Genomic DNA, 20,282 nt, shown 5'->3' with positions numbered 1-20,282 from the left:
CGTTCTAGTCGTGAGATGTTGTTCGCAACAGCAACATATTTTCTGCGCCAATAGAGCTATCGAAGCACAGTCGGTATCGTCACATCCGCGTTTCAAATAATTCGCTCTCCCATTGAACCGGCAGAAAATTTCCTTTCCATAATAGACGATCGCTGTTTTCTTTCTTGTTGCCTGATAAACTCGCCGGCGATAGATGATACGCGCGATGACTCCTGACCCGCGATTTCTCTTGTCTCGCGTTTATTGTTACACGCTCTCGCGTACAGTAGACTCGCGCACCGGCTGCCATGTCGCGATAATTAACAATGAATTTCCTTGTTTAGCGTACGATCGAGAGCCGTTCTGCAACGGTGACTTTCTCGAACGAGAATCGGCGCAAAATTGTGGAAAGTCGCCCCGGGTTTCGTATCTCGTAGCAACAGGAAATTCGAATCGATGATCGTGCATCGGCGTTTTCTCCTCTGTAAAACAACGATTTTACAAGAAATTGTGAATTCGCGTTTTCTCTTCTTCTGCTTCTTTTTCTATTGGTATTTCGTGACTGGATCGTAGACATTTATTTGATCTACTAAATGTTACAGCGATTAGGTACTTTAAATATTCTATGGAATTTTTATATTTTTCAATTTTTTAATACAAATAAATGCGTAAAAATCCGCGATCTACTTGCGACAAAATCGACGTCCATACTTTCTTTTACCTTTTTCTTTTAAACATTTCCTTCTTAGATAACTTGACCGCTTTCGAGTATATTAAATATGTAATCTGGTCATTTTGTTGGTATTTGCTGTAATATCGTCGACGATACGTCGATAACACGAACAATCGGTTGTCATAATATTGTTTTATGAATATCGTCATGCTATTATGAATAATTGAGCTTGAAACGTTAGCGCTATTGCCATATTAATGAATATTATTCTGCGAAGCATTTTATTCTAATTTTACAATCAGTCTTGTCATCGTTTAAACGCATCAACAGGTGGATTCACCACAGAATAGTCTTAGATAGTCCGACACGCAATATCTATAAAACTCAAACAGTAAACAATCATTTATTTGCTCCTTCATTCGCCAGTTTCCTCGAGTATTTTCAATTGCTAAATAGCATTTAGATTATAAGGAAACGCGTGAACGTATGAATTTCGTAATTTTGTAAATTCATAGTATTTGCAACTTCAAAATATTCTAAACAAATTTCAATGATGCAACGTGTTAAAAATTTATTTAACTTTTGCCGTGAAAGTATCTAAGCGGAGGCTATATATTTGTTGCGAATATAATAAATATAAATATACAATTATAAATACGATTATAATTGTAATTATAATATATAATACAATTATATAATTGTAATTAAAATTGTAATGCCATTTTGATCTAACACGCAAAATAGGCGAAATTAATTTCTACAAATATCCAGTCTTGTTATAAATAAATAGTTAACGGGAAAACTACAATTATTACGTTGATTGTGAAATTACTATGAATAATAACGATGTTTGTGGTCCAATCTTAACCGTGCAGAGTAAACGTTCATTGTTCTCTAAATTAATTTCGTCGGAAACAAAAGCCTGTTCGAAAGAGAAATTTTATTTCACATTTTCAAAAGAAATATCCTCCCTTTCGGTTCGCCGCTGTCCATTAAAACAGGGTGTCCTGAAATTGTCGCATAAAATTGCTCGTACGAATTCTATCGCAACTTTCATTTATAATAATGCTAATAACGTTGACTTTTTTTATAGCTAATTTCTTACGAATATATTATATTACACGAACTTTCCATTTATTCGTGTCATTGATTTCTAACTGAAACGTTAATTGGTCTTACATGCCCAACAATACGACGAACGTTTTACGTTACATTTTCAAATATTTCTACACTTTATTTTTCTCTTTTACATTCTTAATGTAATTTATAATGCAATTTATATAATGCAACGAAATCAGATTTTCTATATCTATTTTCTCAACTCGTTGTAGTAAAATAATCTCAAAATAGTCGGATAAAACTTTCTTTGAGGAGACCTCGCGAGTCTTTTTCGTAAATTCTTTTCGACTGTAGGGTCTAATATGCAAAATAATTCCAACAACTACATTCGGTTTACTTCTATTCGTCGTGCGACAAATCGGTTTGCACCGGTAGAATTCGTAACAGTCAGGAATTGACATGACGCGCAAACATCGTCGATTTGTCCATCACAGTTACGGACTGTGACCACGTAAGGGGTTAAACGTAGTGTAAGCTAACGCTGTAATTAATTGTGCCATTTCGTCGATTACCGTTCCATCACGTGGACAATGTCCTTGCCATTCGTCCACGATGCACGCAACGATGTCAACTGCGCGAATTATCGTCTGACATAACAACGAAGATATTTTTCTTTATATGTGCTGTCGCTGTTCGAACTCTCTGCCAAATAGTTCTACTGCCAATTTCGGAATCGACTGCGACATGGTCACTTTTTTTCCTGAGGAAAAATGGCTTGTTCATGCTGGCCCGAGACTAGTAGCGCGATGAATTTAAACGGAAACTGTGTTAATTATCTTTCATGCCGGTTATCGTACGATTTTCCAACTAACTCGACGAACGAATACGATCAATTCGTAATATGCCGAAGGAATTTTACGGAACGTAATATTCTTTTAATATCTTCGATTCGCTATGTATATGTGGTTGAGTAAAAATGGCCCGACCGAGCTTCCTAGCGTCAGAGAAGAGCCAAAACGTCGAAGCTTCTTTACGAGTTAACGAATTCGTTAATGGTGAATTGCACGACGGTAGGAAAACGAGGTGGAATGTTGACGTTTAAAGCGAAACTTAAATGGTAAACAGGCGGCCGGTCGAGTACACCTATATTTATAGTTGGCTGCTTGGGCTTAAAATATCGCGGTACAGTGAAAACGCTGACAGGCAGATAAAGTGCAACGCGTACTGACAGCTTAAGCACGGCAAACGGTAAATAAAATTCTATTTGCCGTGCCGTCATTGAATTCGGCTCGAATTTACGCATTTGTCTTGCGCTTAACCGATGAGTTTAATTAAGAGGCACGAACAAACATGACTCAACGAAGTACGAAATGGCCTGTTCCCCAGACGCGCCACGAGGAAAACTTTTCCCGTAGAATCTCCATTTCTATGAAGCTCTTTCGATTTCCCGATTCACGCTGTCCACCGCTGTGTAGATGATGGATTTTTTAATCAAAAATTCGAAGATGCAGAAATACATAGGGCGCACGTAGTATGCGAAAATATATAGAACATTAAATGCCAATAGATAGGTTTTAAGGGCATGGATTTTAGGTTCTGGGTTTTAGGTTTTGAAGATGGGAGATTCGTAAGCTTGGTGTTTCATGAGAAGCAACGTTTGCGTCGAATAACCGTAGAGTATGAATGGAGAAAATAAATAAGACAAAAGAGATAGAAAATATAAATTGAGCTACAGCGGATAAAAGAACGTTTAAAATTAACGCGCTATGAGTTTGAATAATTTTTATATTAACGATGTTTCACGTTTATTTGTTGCTCCTATTAAGTTTATTACGAGTCCATTTCGTAAAATTATAGAAATTGTCCTTTGGCCGTCACTGTAAGCTGATTTAAATACAAAATAAGAAGGTTCGAAATGATCATCATTGACTCAAGAATCGATATATTATCGATTGATGAATCTATTGAAGCGAGCAAAGATACCCCATCCGCGTTGAAAATTCCACAGAAATGCAGTGGCTCTTTGGGAAAAAAGTTCTTCACATTTTGTCACGTGTTTTCAGTTGGCCGTATTATCGCCGAGAAAATACGATGATGGATCGACGTTATATGTTTGTTCACGATCGATCAGCCAACAATGGCTCGTGGTTGATAAAAAAGAATTCGGCGCGGCGATTCGCAGAAATTTTCCCCTGTGCCGCAATTTCGCAAACGACTATGCGCTTGATGGAAATTTATTACGCGAGTCCTTTGTCTTGCCCGCTTGTACATTCCAAGTATGTCGGCTCCTAAATCGTTCATGATGTATTGTTGATAATACATTCAGAAACACGCACGTATTCGTAAGAATTAACATTCGAAAAAGAACAATACATATAATATACAGGGTGGTTGGTGGATGCTGTTGCCCAGAAATATTTATCAACGAACTGCTAAAAATTGTTAGTCGCAAACAAACTCTGGGGAAAATTGTTTTATCCGTGTTTACACGCAGAAGAATTTTACTGCTCAATAATATCGCATTAAAGTGAAAATAAGAAATACAGGGTGGTTGGTAACTGGTGGTACAAGCCGAAAGAGGATGATTCTGCGCGAAAAAAGAAGTCGAAAATATAGAATAAAAATTTTTCGTTTGGGGCTTTGTTTTCGAGAAAATCGTCTTTGAATTTTCGCTCGGTACGCGTGCACTTCATCGCGTCTCGTTATAACGATGGACAAATTTAAAAAAAATTTAAAAATTTAAAAAAGTAACGTCAATCGAGACAACGATCTACAGTGAGATCCGTTATAACGAGACGTGATAAAGCGCACGCGTACCGACCGAAAATTCAAAGTCGATTTTCTCGAAAACAAAGCCTCGAACGAAAAATGTTTATTCTATATTTTCGACTTCTTTTTTCGCGTAGAATCGCCCCCTTTCCGCTTGTACCACCAGTTACCAACCACCTTGTATATAAAAGAACAAAATATATATATCCGTAACAAAGAATCGCAGAGTTTTTCACGTGTGATTTGTAGTATCTTTTTACTTTTAAGTATCCTTAAGCTTTTACAATAATACGTTTACATTTTGTTATACTTCTCTTGTTTTACGCCGCGTACGGTACTACGAAGACTCAGAAACGAGATGCACGAGAGCAAACAGCGTTCAAAGTTGGAAATTACATCGACCGCTAACGCAATTACGAATCAAACATCGGTGGAAAGAAACGGACTGATTACAATCCGACACCATAGCCTGAAATACGTTTGTTTCGCGTGGTTTTCCTCTTTATGCTCGTAGAATCTTGATGCGAGATCAATGTTTCAATTTTCGAAATTGCAAATGGCGATATAATGTGCGTGTCCGGATCCAATTCGAAATATTCATTTTGTTCGTGAAAATGTTCTCTTTCCCCGTTGCCTGATGCGATAAGATCGAGTTGCAATAACAATTTTATTCTTGTCCAATAGTTTTCATTTGCTTGCATGACGTAACCGTTGCTTTAACGCGTTTCTTATCAATTACCAATAAAGAGATGCGTGCAACTTCATGGTAGGAAAATTGCACGAGTTCCAGCCGTGGCTGAAATATACGAACGTTTCCGAGTGTGTCGTATGATGTATGCTTCTGGATAAATTCGAGTTCGCGTCGAAATGAAAGTTCTCTTTTACCTTAGGACTTTGTTGGCTGGCGTTCGAGACTTAGACGCCAACCAACGACAAAACAGCAAATTGGTCGGAGTGATTAATTGTTCTAAGAATTCGGATCGCCTTGCGGCTCCTATTTTACGGACAATTGCTATCACTTGGTAATGACGAAACTTTTTGAAGAAGAGCTTTATTGGTTTATAGCAAGTGTACACAGGATTATTTTTAGTACACATTTTGGTGTATTTGCGTGAATGCGTGCATCGTAGTATCTGATGTCGAAAGGTAGAAGAAATACGAAGCTGTTTAGTTACAAACAGAATGAAAGAGAGTAAGGAAGATTGCACCTGCGGAGTCTCTGACGCTCCATCTCGGCAACGCTTCTTACATATACATTTCAAATAGATATTCCATGTTTTCACTGAATATACATTTACAACAGATAATATCGTGTAATTTCTGTATACATTTTCGGATTTTTACGAAATTTCACCAATATAACCGTGACAGTGGTGTCTCGTTAACGTATTAAAGAAATTTTAAAATGTCTCGTACATTTAACACATACAACATAGACGTAAGCGTCCTTCGTGGTAAACGTTGAAGTATTTCCAGGAGCGTATGTGCAAGAAATCGTTTAAAAAAAGAGCTTCCACGACGAATTACAATCTCAGTATCTACGCAAAGTCCACTTTGCTGGCGATTTCGCTCCAAAACGGAAGTTCTTATCGCTCATCGATTTCTATCGGATCACGACCACGTTGATAAGCGGAAAAAGAATTCCGCTTCCAGGAAGGGTGGGTTATTCTCTGTAATCGCAAAGTAAGCTCGCAGCATAGTAGCTAGTATATTCGTGGCCGATTCAATTACTCTACTTAGAAGAACTACTTAGTAGAAGAAGAAGAAGAAAAAGAAGAACTCTACTTAGTAGAAAATAGAAACGTGAACGTGAAATATGTTCGATTGACTTTCATGGCGCTTTTAAGGATTGCGCTCTGTCAATACTAAAAAGACAAATTTTTCATTCTCTTAATTCTTTTACTATTTTGCATTCCAAGTCCGTAGAATATCGTGGTGGGGCTAACTTGTCAAAGTTAGAGTGACAAAGAAGTGATGGAGAAGTGTACATCTTAAAAAGAGAGGATTCGTAACAGAAACACTTGTTCGTGTTTGTTTTCTCACAGGAAAGCGAAAGAGTGCTTCTTCAGCTTTGCCTGATAAATCTATTTCAACTTTTTAAAGATCAAATATTTACTATGTTCTATGAACGCATCTCTTAATTGTCGCTGAAGAATTACATCTAATTGAATTATGAAATTTATTAAATCTTATGCAGCTGTGACAACAAAAGATTCTATTGAATTGATCAATTCAAACAGTTCGAGTCAAGCGACGTCCTAAGAAAACAGTTAACGTAAAACCGAAACATTGAGAAATCGCGTGAATCGATCAGACTCGAGATATTCTTTAACCTTAGAAAAATACAATTGGCTCGACGGTGTCTGAAATAACGCAACAGGGTTGCATTTCTCAGTGTAGTTTCTTAATCCCAGTTCCAACGTATCTCCTTAATTTATACGCTCGTGTATAATAATTCGGTCACGTGCCCGTGTGACTTATCTTTCTCAAACAGGGAACACCTGTATCCATTCTGCACGCTTCATTGAACTTACATATTGCTTTCCCGTGATAATATGCCCCGCCTTGTCTTGTGTCTAGACACTTCCAGAATTTTAGCGGATAAAATATTATATAGCCAATGAAAACGATAGGGACGTTTTGCGAATAAATATTTTCCACTCTTTGTATCCCAGAACGAAGACCGATTCCTCTGGAAAACAGATTGTCCGAGTTTCTGTACCTGCAAGAGGCCAAGGAGTTGATTTTTATCCAATTTAATCTCATTTCTAGGTCATTAACCTAAACTGCTTCCAAGCAGTACAAAAGTGAGGTTAGGTCGACCGTATGTTCTTATGCGTCAAGTATTTGCACCTTAACCTAAAATAACATCACTGGATTATATATGATTATAATAATCTGTGTTGGATTAATAAAACAAGATATTCGATGTTAATTCTGTTCTTAACGTTTATCTATGAAGGGTTAAAGGCTTGACCATTAAAAGGTTAAGCAGTGAAAATGTCAAAAAAAAGACTCGCGAATCGTAGACGATTTCTCGATTCTGCAAGATTTATTATAGTTCCGGGATTAAAGTAAGTGCATACATCGAAATGGGGAGAGGGGAATGCACAACGATGGCGAGTTTCACTTGTCTCGGATTGCGATATACGAGTGTAAAAAGATGAACGGTGCCCGCACGGCGTGTTCGTTTTCACTAGGGCTAACGTGTTCCGCGCTGAAGTAGGTTTCTAGGTTGATTTCAGTGAATCTTTTTTTTCCACCGACGCGACGCTCCACCGAAGGTGCTAACGGTAAAACCACGTATACGTGGCGACCTCTATACATATCTCATTCATCGACACAATTTACCTTTTTAAATTCACCTATTATACATATACATATTTCCAAACACGATATATTCTGGTTACTTTTGTAAAAATAATATAGTAAATGGAAGCAAAATATTTCAACATTAAGTACTGACATTATATAATCATAATATAAAGCATACAAAAATCTTCAGAATATTATTGGAACTCGGATGGCCACTGATAAATCTTTTTAAACCGAGAAATTGATTTTCTTTTTTCGTTTCTTACGAGGCTAGAACATTCTAATATTTCTTAAATGTTTCATGATTGATCGTATTCTGTTTATGTTCTCTGGAGATTTGTGTATGTAAGTCCTGGATTAACAGACGAGGCAGATTAATTTATATAAATAAATTAAAATCCAATTAGTTACAATTCGATTAATGCAATATTAACATAATCCGATTAATATAATGGAAACTTATTCATGCAATTAATGAAATCGCATATTGATTCAAGAATTCATAAATATTTATGAATTAGACAATGAAAATCGAAGATATTTAGCAGAAAATTGGAATAATCATGTTTTCTAAAAGATATACATAAAAAATGGTTAAAATTAGTCGCAAGGTGTAAAAAGACCCTACAATAGATCTTTCCGTTTCATTTATCTCATCTTACCACTATTTCCATTATTAATTAACAGATTATTTATTGTAATATTATTTCTTTTCATTTATTTCATTTCGGCATCATTATCCTTACCTGAATATTTAAAAAATTCTAACGCGACGTTATTCGTTAAGGCTCCCTGATTTCTATCACGTATATTGTGTCTTAAATCAATTCATCTAGAAGTAAAATTGTTACAAATTTATTTCATTCATTCAATCAAAGTTGACGTAAGAATTGGTTACCTTTTCATTATCAATTGAGAACGTCGAAAGGGCCGACGTAAATTGAATAATAGACGTATAGGGTTGGCAAGATGGATTCGACCTTGAAGCGAGCGCATTGCGAAGCGTGGAGTCGCGTTGGTGGCTGTTCGTGTACCGGCTGCCAATTATTCTGGTTATTCCGGTACGTCGATCTGAGCGCTCTCACTTTTTCCTATCCGTCATCGCAGTTTGAGATGTTGCCGGCGTCTTCTGCTTCGGAAGCTTTCGTTACGTAAAAAGACGATTTCGTAAATCGTCTCGACATCCTGACGGAACGACGCGCCGCGCTATTCGTCGTGTACCCCGAAGTATCGACGCCTATATTTGTTCGATGTGCGTTTCAAATTCACAAACGTCCGTAAAGAGGCGACTGTCAGTCGAACGTATTTTCATTGCGCGATACCGACGATTGGCGTCGATACGTAACTCATTCGAGTAAATAACCTTGCTCTCGTGGAAAAAAAGCGTTCAAAGTGTAAATTATAAATTATAAATATCGCATTAAGTTGTGATACAGAAGTGTCGATCGTATTAAAATATATTATTGTGTTTCAATATTTCAGTACATACTTCCGTACTTACCTTCGCTTGATGAAAAGTAATTACAGCGAGAAGGTTTGAAAGACAAACTTTTTAATGTTGCTTTTTATAGAAAAAAATTTCACGTGTTCGATTATTAGTAAAAGTAATTTGTAGGAAGCAAATATGGCAGAACATATCTCTTTCTGCGTGCGTTCATATGTGAATTAAGAATTTTGATAAAAAATCATTAACGTAAAATACTTCAAATTAAATTCGAATAACGTGAATTCGATTAGTGAACGCGTTCTCGGAATGTTGACCTAGACATTTCTATTTGCGAGCAGTACAAATCCTTAAAACCAGATGCATAAAATGACGGAAGCACTTCTTCGAAACTAAACTGTCTGTTTCGCTTGGCATCTACGCAAAACTTTCGTGCCAAAGATAAGGAGAAAAGTCTTCTTTCTTCGGCGCTACTTGAAATCTTTTGAATTCAACACATTCAACAAGATCACGCGCAACTAGCGCCACCGATAAATTTAAAAGATTTCAACGCGACGTTAGTTTTACTTTTTCCTTGTGAACATATCCGTTTCTGTTGCTTATAATTAAATTGTAACTAAATGATCTAATCACAATTCATACCGTATAATCTATATATTTCGTAATAATATTTATATTCACCTTTCTTTCAATTTTTTAATTATATGCAATTATTTGCAAATAATTATTAACTAATTGAAGAAATCGTATAAACGTAATTTCGTTTCGTAATCGAAATTTTTACGAAACACGTAACCTTACTACTTTTATGATACAAGTTTGAGAAAAATACGGGATAAAAATTAAACTTTGTATTTTTCGCAAGTATTCTTTTGCTACTAGTTTAGCATTTTTGAGTTGGAATATTGATTAATTAACAAAACGTAGATGAATAGAATTTTCTAAGATGCGTCATAGTCACAATATGCATATATACATCGTATCCTGGTTTTGCATACAAGCTTTACCTCTAATCGATTTTACTCGAGCTTCGAGATGTCGACTAATGTCATTATGACAACGCAGATCCCCTGGAATTTGCGTAGTCGAGCAAACTTTTTTTCAGTGATAGAATTTGGTCTGCTGCATATTCGTAATGAATTATCGTGACAAAGTATTACGACAATTGTTTCGGATTTTTTGGGTGAGAATTGTAAGAATATTTATTACCTGTGCGGATACTTATGAAAATTGGCGCAAGATTTGGCACGTGTCAAACATTCACAACTTGTAATCGCTTTCTTGTTGGAAACAAATCGAAAATATCTTACAATGACCTGACGTAAAATCTCCGTTACTTTTATAAATATATCATTTTGCGTTTATTATTTTTTGAAAAATGCGTACGTCACGTTTTGTCTTCTGGACCTAACCTTCATTCATTTTACACGGACCAAATATTGTATAAAAGCAATAGCTCTTCAAGAAAAATTCAAGTAGAAAAATTAAATATATGTTTCTTTATAATATAATTGTTAATATATAACATAATTATGAAAATTGTGTTTATGTTACAGTTTCCTGGTGAGTGCATCCTCACATACATGGAGTTTCAGCTGGATAGTGCAGAATACTGCCAGGCTCAACACAAATAGAGAGACACGCCCAAATACCCTAGAATCTGCTAGGTACTATTAAAACAGAAACAAGGAAAGAACATCTTAATCAGGCAAAGAAAAATTTTTTAATACTGGGATCATTGCCTCGAAGTCAGAAAATCATCAGCTAGTCATCACGCAAAACATAGAAGAATTAAATAGACTCAATTGTTAATTTACAATATTAAATGCAAGCATTGTAGTTACTGAGCGCACCTGATCCAGGCGCAGCCAGTGCCAAATAGGTAAGCATCAAAGTCAGTGATTTGTGTTATATATAAGCTGGATCGTGCAAGGGTTGTCACAGTGATCTCTTTTCAGATAATCTTCCGAATCGTAGTCAAGGATCCCAAGTGGGAATCGATCGCATATCAACAACGCCTAATGTAACGTAGCCCTCACCTTTTCAGCGAAATTTGCACCTTAACAACCCTCCTTGAGGTCTACATGTGAACCCATTGTTCTGTCCTCTGCAAAAAAATAACAAAGTATTCAATTAGTTAAATGAAAAACAACTTTATAAGACTGACATCTATGGGCTAAGTTGTCAAATTCAGCCTTTGTTGCTTCATATAGTGTGGCACATTGCAAAAATAAAGAGAAACAGTGTCGTACAAAATTATTAAAAACATAAAACTTAGAAGGATAAAAGGAGTAGGAGTTTTACACCACTTGTTGTCCAAGAAGGAAATGAGCAACATGAGGGTAAAGGATATCAGACCAGAACCCGCCGAGATCGAATACAAAAACATGAAGTTCCTTATTACTGATCGGCCCAATGATCAGACCATTCATACTTTTATTCAAGTACGTTTTTCACTTTTTTTCACACACAAATATTAATAAACCGTAGTACGATATAATAAACATTGTTCTTCTAACAGGAACTGAAAAAGCACAATGTTAAAGAAGTAGTGAGGGTCTGTGAACCAACGTACAAAGTTGAGGAACTTAAAACAGAAGGGATCAATGTCATAGACTTGGTATTTGATGATGGCACATTTCCACCAAATGAAGTAAACATTGTTTTGATAGTATTCTGAAAGTAATCACACAATATAATTTATTTGATTTTAATAACACAATTTTGATCATAGGTCATTGATGAATGGTTTGAGCTGCTAAAAAATCGATTTCGCGAGTCTCCTGATGCATGTGTAGCAGTACATTGTGTCGCAGGACTTGGTAGGGCACCAGTCTTAGTTGCACTTGCCCTTATTGAGTTGGGACTTAAATATGAAGATGCAGTTGCACTAATTAGGGAGTAAGTATATATTCATTCTGATTTATCTTTATGCCATTTCTTTATATATGAGGTAGATATAAATGTTGTTTACTTTTCCAGTAAAAGACGAGGCGCTATCAACTCAAAGCAGCTGGCCTATCTCGAAAAGTATCGTCCCAAATCTCGGTTGAAGCTCAAGAATGGACAAAAGAACTCCTGCTGCGTCCAATAGATCAAACGATTTCTTTGAAAAGTTACTAATTCATACTGATTGGTATACCTAATTGTATAGGTTTTCGCGCCTGATAACAAGAGACATACTGTATCAACTCAGTTCTGAAAGGCCTATCAATGGAAATGCAACTGTACTTATGTAACAATTTTAATAGTATATTTTGCACCGTCTGATTCTCCAGCATAAATGAAGCAGTTCAAGAGTAAAATAAATTGTGTATCATTATTTGCACTCTTCTTTTACGAAATTTTTGTATTTATTTTTGATACTAAATTGATATAAAATATTACAGAAAAGAAAAAGCCTTCTGAACATGGTATGAATAATAATAAAATTCGAATGGATCTGATCGTTTGTATAATTAATAAACAAAAAATGTAATCAACTTTAGTCACTTTAAGATTATTGTGTACAAGTATTCTAGAAGGCTGCATTTACTTGGTCCAATAAAATAAAATACACAATGTTATTAATTAATTTGTGAACATTAGTTAATATGTTATTTATGCAAGATACTTTAAGATACTTAAGATGGTTGGGGTAGACACCTTTGGATTAGTATGATTTGTAGTAAAATGTGGTTCCTTTGGTACTGCAACTGTACCCAGCCGTCATCAAATTTAGTTATTTAAAGATTTAGTGCAATAAGAAAATAACTCACGTTTTCCATAATGATTAAATGAAAGGAATAAATAAATGTTTTAAGCAATTCAATATATTTACTTTCAAATTGTAATTAAGTACATATTTTCTGCAGATGTTTTGCATATAACACAAGCAAGAAGAAACATGAGTGAACGCTGCGTTGTAAATATTTTTTAAATATTGTTTTTTATTTTATAATTATCACATCAAATTTGGTATACATTAGTAACAATCAACATAGAAATTGCAATACGCATTTCCATATACTTATCATACGTGAATAAATTTTCGAGCTTTGTATGAAATAAAACGATTTGCACAAAAATTAGCAAATTTTTTTGAAACTATCAAGCATTAATTTTGAAAATATAACAAACAAAAGGAACATTGCGTTGCATTTCCAATGGCATGCCGAATTGATGAGTGTTCTTAACTCTTACTGAACTTGAAATCTGCGTTAACTTGAAATAACGAATATTACGAAACAAAGTGAAGAAAAAAAATCACTCCAGAGTTATATATCACTTTTATCGTAGCTTAACGGCAATTTCACCAAAATTTTTAAAAAAACACCCACTTTTATTCGATAAATTTTAAAAGGCTGCATACGCATTTTGTGTGGAGCATATATTGTAATCGTAATCGCAATTTTGGTAAAATTGTCGGTGATGCTGTACGCCACACTAAACTGTGTTCAGAAGATAGAAAAAAAATTCGCTCCTAAACTAATGAATGTAATATTTAGATCATTTCATGTGTCTGCAGATTTAACGTGAATGTACGTTTTCTGTATATAATTATGATACATGAATTGCGTTCATAATCGTTTCTCGTGCTTATAGCTAAGGTTGCGTGATATGCTGACGAACTATCATAGTCGATGTTCGTATTTTTTTCCTGTCCCAGTTTTTGGTAATTAGCGTGTAAGAAACCCAGATGAAATTTTTGTACGGAACTGTTAACTAAATAATGAATTTAATTGCACGATACGCCAATAATAAGATATATTCGTCCTTTTTGTGCATAACTTTTAAGTACCATTGTATAACCACTGTACATTCACCATAATCGCAGACTCGAAATGAAATTTGAACCTGGTACAGCTACTTTTTTGTAATGTTAAAAAAACTGCAATATTTTTTACCAGAGGATGGGACGAGGGACATTCGTAAAAAAAAAGAAAAATTATCGAGTCTTAGATCCGAAAATGAATAATTTTCTAATTATTCAATTTCTTTTCTCTATCTCCTTAGGTTTATTGTTAACAATTGATGACGATCGGTGAAATGTTCTTAATTTCTCTTTTCTTTACAATGAACTTCTTTTTTTATTTTAAGTAAGATATTGATATTTTAATTAGGTATACCTACTAGCAATTCATCGTAAAAGTTACCATCAAATTTTTGTCATGTGAAATTTAATTTTGCAAATCGATTCACTTCTTCAAGCGGTTATACTTCACTGTCTGAAGTAGTTACGTTTATGAATGAAGATATTTTATCTGTGATACATTTTTTGCGAAAAAAAAGGCGAAAATTAGAAAGGACATCAAATGATTGGACTTATTGCAGAACGTGGTATCTACGAAAAATGATATTTAAGGATCTTTTTCATGGTTGACCAGAATTGTAATCCACAGTTAAATCGAATAGTCAATTGGTATTCATAGATCTTATTTAAAATTGTATTTAGGAATATGTTTTGATCTGAATATTTATTATATCGCGTATTCACAGAGTATTAATAGAGGAAAGAAAGAAAGATTTCGTTCTCGAAGAATTGAATCGAAACGCTGTGTCAAATTTTATTTTATTATTCAGAAAATGAAAAATGATCTACAAAATGCACGAAATGTTTCGTATAATCGCTGCTATTTTATAAACGGTGATCATGAACATTCGTTTCATATGATTTTATGTTAAGAAAAATATAAAAAAATAATAGTGTTTCAATTCATATAAATAATAAAGAACAGGAACAACTTAGGTAGCAAAGAAATCCTCTATTTTGAACCGACGTAATGAAGTAAGAACAGTCACTCCTTTCGAATCGATTATGCAAAAAATAAATTTAACGAGTTAGCGCAATTTAAACAAGGATTATGATTATTGTATATTTGATTTATTAATGTAATTTCCTACCTAATGCTGTATTAAAGACATTAATTAAATTAAATGAAAAATTTTGTTATATTGTAAAACATCAGTAATGAAATAAAAAAGAATGGAAGTCGTTTTGTGAAGAAACATTTTGTGATGTATCATTTATGTGCCTGATGCGTTGCAAAATAAAATGTTTCGTTACAACTTTTCTTTTGCAAACGAGTGAAATCATTTATTTCAGATAGCTTTGTTATACTACAGTCTTTTTTCTTCCTCTTTTATAAAATTCGAAGTATTTCACGAATATAATAATCTGCACGAAAGTAAGGTTTAGGTAAGTATACTTGTTTTATTTCTTACATTTTGTTCTGTCGTTTTACATAAACATGTCGTCGTATCCTGGTGGAGGTAAGTGGTCGTTGTCTGGGTCACGACGTGGTCTTGGTTGATTAATGTCTGGCGGGCCAAAAGGATCAAATTTTGCAAATGGTGGTACTGCACCTCTATAATAAGATAATAACGAAAATGGCGGTGTTAATACAAATAAAAACATATCTTTTATATTTCTTTATTATTTACTTACGGTGGTAGTCTACCAGGAACTCCTAAACCAGGTCTAGATGGATTCATACGATTACGTTGTGATGAAAATGGATCAAAAATCATACCACTACCCTGGGCAAATGGGTTTAAATCTGCGGCGCCTACCCTTAAAGGATCAGCATCACGGTTCCTTCAAAATTTTAAACAAACATAAAATATTCAACATAAAATATTGGCATAAAATTACTGTTTGCTTTACATAATGTTCCTGTAGTATTGCAAAGAGAATATAATTATTTTAGGCATGTCATGGAGAGAGTAAAAATGTTTATACCAATTACGTTTGCAGGACCAATTGTATTCGTAAAATGTAAGATTTTTAATTCTCAAGACAATTGCTTTTTCATGCTTGAAATTAAATGGTAAAGATTTAAAATTCAAAAATTGATGAAAAGTCGTCCAGATTTATATCATCGGAATTATGAAAATTCTGTAAAGATGTTTCAAACATGTTATTTGTAAATTTAATGTATTAAAATCGCATCGATTCTTCTCTTTTTATCTCCCTGTCAGCCTTTATTATACAAAGATGATAACAGACATTTCTTTTTATATAAAATTACTCATAGTTTTCTTATGAATCGATGCGAATATTACCATGGATATGATGCAGACGACGGACGTGTCGACTCTCCTACCCTTAATGGATTGTCTCTTGATTGATCATTTGTAAAGCTTGTTTGAGTAGAATTTACGACCATATTGCCAGGAATCAATGCGTGTATAAGATCTTCTTGAATCACATTTATAACATTTTGATATGAAGGTATTACAGATTCTAAATCTCCATGAAGTTCATTTACAGTCTGATTAATTGGAAATTGAACATTGGACACATTTTGATCATCAACTTTCTGCAAAATAAAATATTTACAGTTATTATTTTGTCATTGTAGATAAGACAGATTGCTTTATAACGCATAACATATTATGTAGTTTAAATTACCAACAAATTTATAAGTAAATCTTCGTCAGACTTTATACCATGAAATATGAACAATTTGCTGTCCTTTATATAACGTAATGCATAATTTGGACGTGTGTTCCATCCTTCTGGAAGTAACTGCGATCCTTTTTCTGTTGGTTCAAATGCTTTCTAATACAAAAAAAAAAAAATAAAACCTTTTATAATTATCACTAGAAGATTACTCTATTCCTACAATTTTTATATATATTATAATAGTGCTGGGATAGAAGTTTCACTGTACTATCTTCAAGCTTATACAATGACAATATTTGTATCTACATTAAAATCGTATTATAAATCATTTATTACATTGGACATGCCGAAACGAAGATCAGTACAGGTTATGCACTACAAAATTTCAATAAGGACTTATATATGTACCTTCTTTTTTAATTATACGAATAAATTTGCAAAAAAAAATATTACTACATAAAGCATTAGAATTGCGCAATATTTCATAAAGCACTGTTTTTTAACAACTTACAGAATCGCCGATTCCAATACATCTGAATCCATATTTTATAAGATACCAATGAACGAATAATATTAAAACATCCTCCTTTTTTGCAATCTGATTATTATATATTTCTTGTACCAGTTCAAAGCCAAAGACATTCCTTGTATCACCCATTTTGGTATCTGAGTGACAGATGAGTTTTGAAGTTTATAAGTTTACGCCATTGGTGTTTGGATGCAATTGACGATTTATTTTCCGGAACCGGTATAATGTTTCAACGATTATCCATTATTAATTTAAAAAATGTTGAATTGTATTTTAAATCATCGCAATATATCGCCAAAAATTTTGTGTATTCAAATCATGATTTTTTTAGTTTTGGTTGATATGATTTTGCGGTAATGCGTATTACCGCCAAACAAATGAATCTTTGAAAACATTTCTATATTTAAATTCTTGTTATGATATCCAAGGTACGTATCTTTTTTGTTAGAACACTCAGTTACGTGAACATATTTATTTTAATTTTAATTGGTAACGGAGCATATGTAATAAACAAAGTTCATTATTATTATTATAGTAAAAATTATAATATTAGTAACAAGCGAATTTTATATAAGAACTAATTTATTAAATAATTATATTTATTATGTACATATATATTGAGTTCTGTACCAGCACTTATTTTCAACACATAAAAAATATAAAAATATTGATCTCAGTAATAAGAGTCCGAATCCGTATCCTCTTCAAATGCATTGAGTGGAGATGAACTACCTAAAATTTCTTCTTCACTTTCTGGTTCAGCACTGTCTTTGGTATCTAGGGCATATCGTCTCCAAGGAAATCTAGAAAAAGGTTATTTACTATGTAGTATTAATTTATTTATTTATTTGTTATAGTTTTGTGCTACCTTACCTAATCTTTTCACTAAAACATTTTTCAACAAAGGTGTGTGAGACAATTTTAGAGTGGCCCTTTAATTGTTGATACTTTGGTGTATTCTTAAAGGCACAGATTAAATGAGTGCATCTTTTATTAGTTGTGTTAGGATCAGCAATATACCTTGCACCCATTTGAAGAGCCTTTTTCCTAATTTCATCTCTCTGTGGATTAACATATCCACTAAGTGAAAATGATACATCTTCAAAAAGCTTTGAAAATGATTTTTTTGGTTCCTTCACAGGTTTTTTAGGTGTAATTATTGTCTTAGGTTTTGGTAACTTTCCGCAGTTATTACATAGTTTGTTCTCATCTTGGCATTGAGAACAATTTTGTTTTCTTTTATTCTGTTTTGAGGAACTTTGTTCAGGAGATAAAGTACGTTTTCTTGAAATTGTACCATTTTTTTGGTTGTCATTTTTCTGTATATCATTTTTATTTTCTTTAATTGAAGTTGAAGATACAACATCACCAAATGGAGTTCTTACTACTGGTTTATCATTTGTAACTTTTTCATTTTTATGTTTAATATCATTCATTGAAGTTGAACTATCAGAATCTTTGTACCTAGTCCCAAATACTTCTTCTGTTTTGCCAGCTTCCAACTTTTGCAATAATGGCCTTTTCATTGGTTCTCTATCCTCTTCTTGTCGTTTAGAAAAATTACTCATACCTGTTTCTTTAACTTTTGCAAGCAATTCAGCCTTATAATCTGTTTTCTTGTGGCCAATCATTTTCATATACCTTTCTTTAATGTCATCAATGTCATTTTCCTCCGGATTTTTCAATTTGAATCTTCCAAAAATATCTAATCCCAGATCAAGTACAACTTCTGTTTTTAATTCAATGAAGGACAGTCCAAACAATTCTTTCAAATTTGCTGACTGCATGCAAGTTACTTTTACACGATCAAACTTTATCTTTATTGTATCCGGATTTAGGTCTTTTTTTGTAAATATCTGTACTTGATCTCTAAATTTGCCATTTGCAGCTTCATCATGCGTTAAGAATTGATGGTTCACAATGGGAAGCCATATGTCAGGTTCTGATGCTGTAGAAGCAGTAACAACTACTACGCAACTACGATAATTGCCAAGGTCTACACCTGTGATACAAGATGATTCTGCCAATTGAAAAATAACAGTTGCAAGCATTTCTCCTGGTTTTGCGCAACGCCATGAGGAATGTGAACGGTGTTGCAGAAGATTAGATACAGGGTATGATGGATGTTCTGAAGAACAGCTTATTACTTTGGTAAATTTAATAATCATTGATAACACCTCAGATTGATAAGATACCTACAATATTAAACACAAACAGATTATTATGTTGTTGAATAATTATTTAAAAGCGAATCAGAGCATAATTATCTAAAAATAAATTGGTTTACCGCCAAAAATTGTCAAAGAAATACATGTAATAATATGTGTATATTTCGTATACTATGTATATCAGCTATTGGCTGATAATCGCTAGTGAATTATAATCTTTAGGGATTACTTCGTATCATTATCAGAAATGTTTAAATTGAGTTTGCAAACTTGACGAACGTATTCGGTTTGTATACTTAAGAGGTTAATGTTTAGAAAAATATTTTTCTATTTAATATGTCAAGATAGTGAGTTTAATCCTTTTTCCCCTAGATGTTGATCACGTGTCTTTATTTACGTGCTTTTATGATTCGACTTGTGGTATAAAAAATATAGCTGCTCCTATCGATAAGGTTATTGATAATATTGTTATGTTTTTGATAAATCGATATATCTATAATATCGTTACGATAGCGATAAATTAAATTTGATTTGAAATTTGTCGTTGTAAAAAATATAAGATATAGTTGTTTATTCTTCTTGTATTTCGAATGATGAATCATGTTTTGTGTTCGACAATTACCATAATGAGTACCAAAAAATAATCAGTTGTTGATTTTAGTGATTGTATATAATAGAGTTATTTAGTTTTAAAAGCCGGAATACTCGTGACTCATATTTAAATATTGTGAGAACATTAGGTAATGCTATTATCGTAATATGCAAAGCAATAACTCTTATAATTTTGTATATATTATATAAACTTTATAAATTTTTAATAAGTATTGTCATAGAACTTTACCGTATGTTTTCGTTTTATTGCGTAAAAATATACGAACTCAAATCGCGCGGTAATTCGTTGCCGTGTATCCTTTCCATCGATCGAATAATTTGCTGTCCTTTAGTTTCATATTCGGCCA

At 33.6% G+C, this 20,282-nt stretch overlaps 3 protein-coding genes and 1 long non-coding RNA gene across 11 annotated transcripts in view; 1 reads left to right on the top strand and 3 right to left on the bottom strand.

Moving 5' to 3' along the window:
- Positions 1-15,229, top strand: part of LOC126866683 (PRL-1 phosphatase) — a 93,254-nt gene extending 78,025 nt beyond the window's left edge. For 2 of the 4 annotated variants that reach the window (XM_050620558.1, XM_050620559.1), the window contains exons 2-6: positions 10,796-11,121; positions 11,198-11,683; positions 11,761-11,892; positions 11,974-12,140; positions 12,222-15,229. In XM_050620558.1, the coding sequence (XP_050476515.1) occupies positions 11,567-11,683; positions 11,761-11,892; positions 11,974-12,140; positions 12,222-12,333 (528 nt within the window). In that variant the 5' untranslated portion in view covers positions 10,796-11,121; positions 11,198-11,566 and the 3' untranslated portion in view covers positions 12,334-15,229. Of the gene's footprint in view, positions 1-9,053; positions 9,190-9,277; positions 9,330-10,111; positions 10,423-10,795; positions 11,122-11,197; positions 11,684-11,760; positions 11,893-11,973; positions 12,141-12,221 lie in introns of those variants that run through there. The other 2 variants (XM_050620560.1, XM_050620561.1) reach the window with 2 other exon arrangements.
- LOC126866686 (uncharacterized) lies at positions 4,431-8,856 on the bottom strand. 3 transcript variants are annotated; one of them, XR_007690001.1, is made up of 4 exons: positions 8,694-8,856; positions 7,567-8,627; positions 7,262-7,339; positions 4,431-7,202 (listed from the first exon to the last, which is right to left on the bottom strand). It is a non-coding gene; the product is annotated as an uncharacterized LOC126866686 (long non-coding RNA). The 3 variants fall into 3 exon arrangements; XR_007690000.1 differs by having other exon boundaries at positions 4,431-7,339; XR_007690002.1 differs by having other exon boundaries at positions 4,431-7,339; positions 8,542-8,627.
- Positions 15,230-15,407: 178 nt separating the features above from the next.
- On the bottom strand, positions 15,408-17,481 carry LOC126866681 (proteasome inhibitor PI31 subunit). Its single transcript, XM_050620553.1, has 5 exons — positions 17,138-17,481; positions 16,633-16,782; positions 16,284-16,540; positions 15,667-15,816; positions 15,408-15,586 (listed from the first exon to the last, which is right to left on the bottom strand). Exons 1-5 carry the CDS (start codon positions 17,282-17,284, stop codon positions 15,460-15,462), a joined length of 831 nt encoding a protein of 276 aa, XP_050476510.1. The 5' UTR covers positions 17,285-17,481; the 3' UTR covers positions 15,408-15,459.
- Positions 17,482-17,719: 238 nt separating this feature from the next.
- LOC126866675 (DNA repair protein XRCC1) lies at positions 17,720-20,272 on the bottom strand. Of its 3 annotated transcripts, none has more exons than XM_050620547.1 (3): positions 20,165-20,272; positions 18,029-19,350; positions 17,720-17,958 (listed from the first exon to the last, which is right to left on the bottom strand). In XM_050620547.1, exons 2-3 carry the CDS (start codon positions 19,321-19,323, stop codon positions 17,829-17,831), a joined length of 1,425 nt encoding a protein of 474 aa, XP_050476504.1. In that variant the 5' UTR covers positions 19,324-19,350; positions 20,165-20,272; the 3' UTR covers positions 17,720-17,828. The 3 variants fall into 3 exon arrangements, with proteins under 3 accessions (XP_050476504.1, XP_050476505.1, XP_050476503.1); XM_050620548.1 differs by having other exon boundaries at positions 20,202-20,266; XM_050620546.1 differs by lacking the exon at positions 20,165-20,272 and adding an exon at positions 19,443-20,045.
- Between the last annotated feature and the right edge of the window lie 10 nt (positions 20,273-20,282).

The sequence above is a fragment of the Bombus huntii genome, chromosome 6, assembly GCF_024542735.1.
Source record: "Bombus huntii isolate Logan2020A chromosome 6, iyBomHunt1.1, whole genome shotgun sequence".
NCBI classification, from domain to species: domain Eukaryota; kingdom Metazoa; phylum Arthropoda; class Insecta; order Hymenoptera; family Apidae; genus Bombus; species Bombus huntii.
The sequence above is the reverse complement of the archived record's forward strand: the minus strand, read 5'-3'. Positions and strand labels throughout refer to the sequence as shown.

What these genes read in the sequence shown, in the direction of transcription:
- LOC126866675 (XM_050620547.1), bottom strand. Translation starts at nt 19,323, where the DNA reads ATGATTATTAAATTTACCAAAGTAATAAGCTGTTCTTCAGAACATCCA. An exon ending in TGTTTTAGTGAAAAGATTAG is followed by an intron (nt 17,959 to 18,028) that starts GTAAGGTAGCAC and finishes ACCTTTTTCTAG; the next exon opens with ATTTCCTTGGAGACGATATG.
- LOC126866681 (XM_050620553.1), bottom strand. Translation starts at nt 17,284, where the DNA reads ATGGGTGATACAAGGAATGTCTTTGGCTTTGAACTGGTACAAGAAATA. An exon ending in ATTTACTTATAAATTTGTTG is followed by an intron (nt 16,541 to 16,632) that starts GTAATTTAAACT and finishes TTTATTTTGCAG; the next exon opens with AAAGTTGATGATCAAAATGT. An exon ending in GTTCCTGGTAGACTACCACC is followed by an intron (nt 15,587 to 15,666) that starts GTAAGTAAATAA and finishes ATCTTATTATAG; the next exon opens with AGGTGCAGTACCACCATTTG.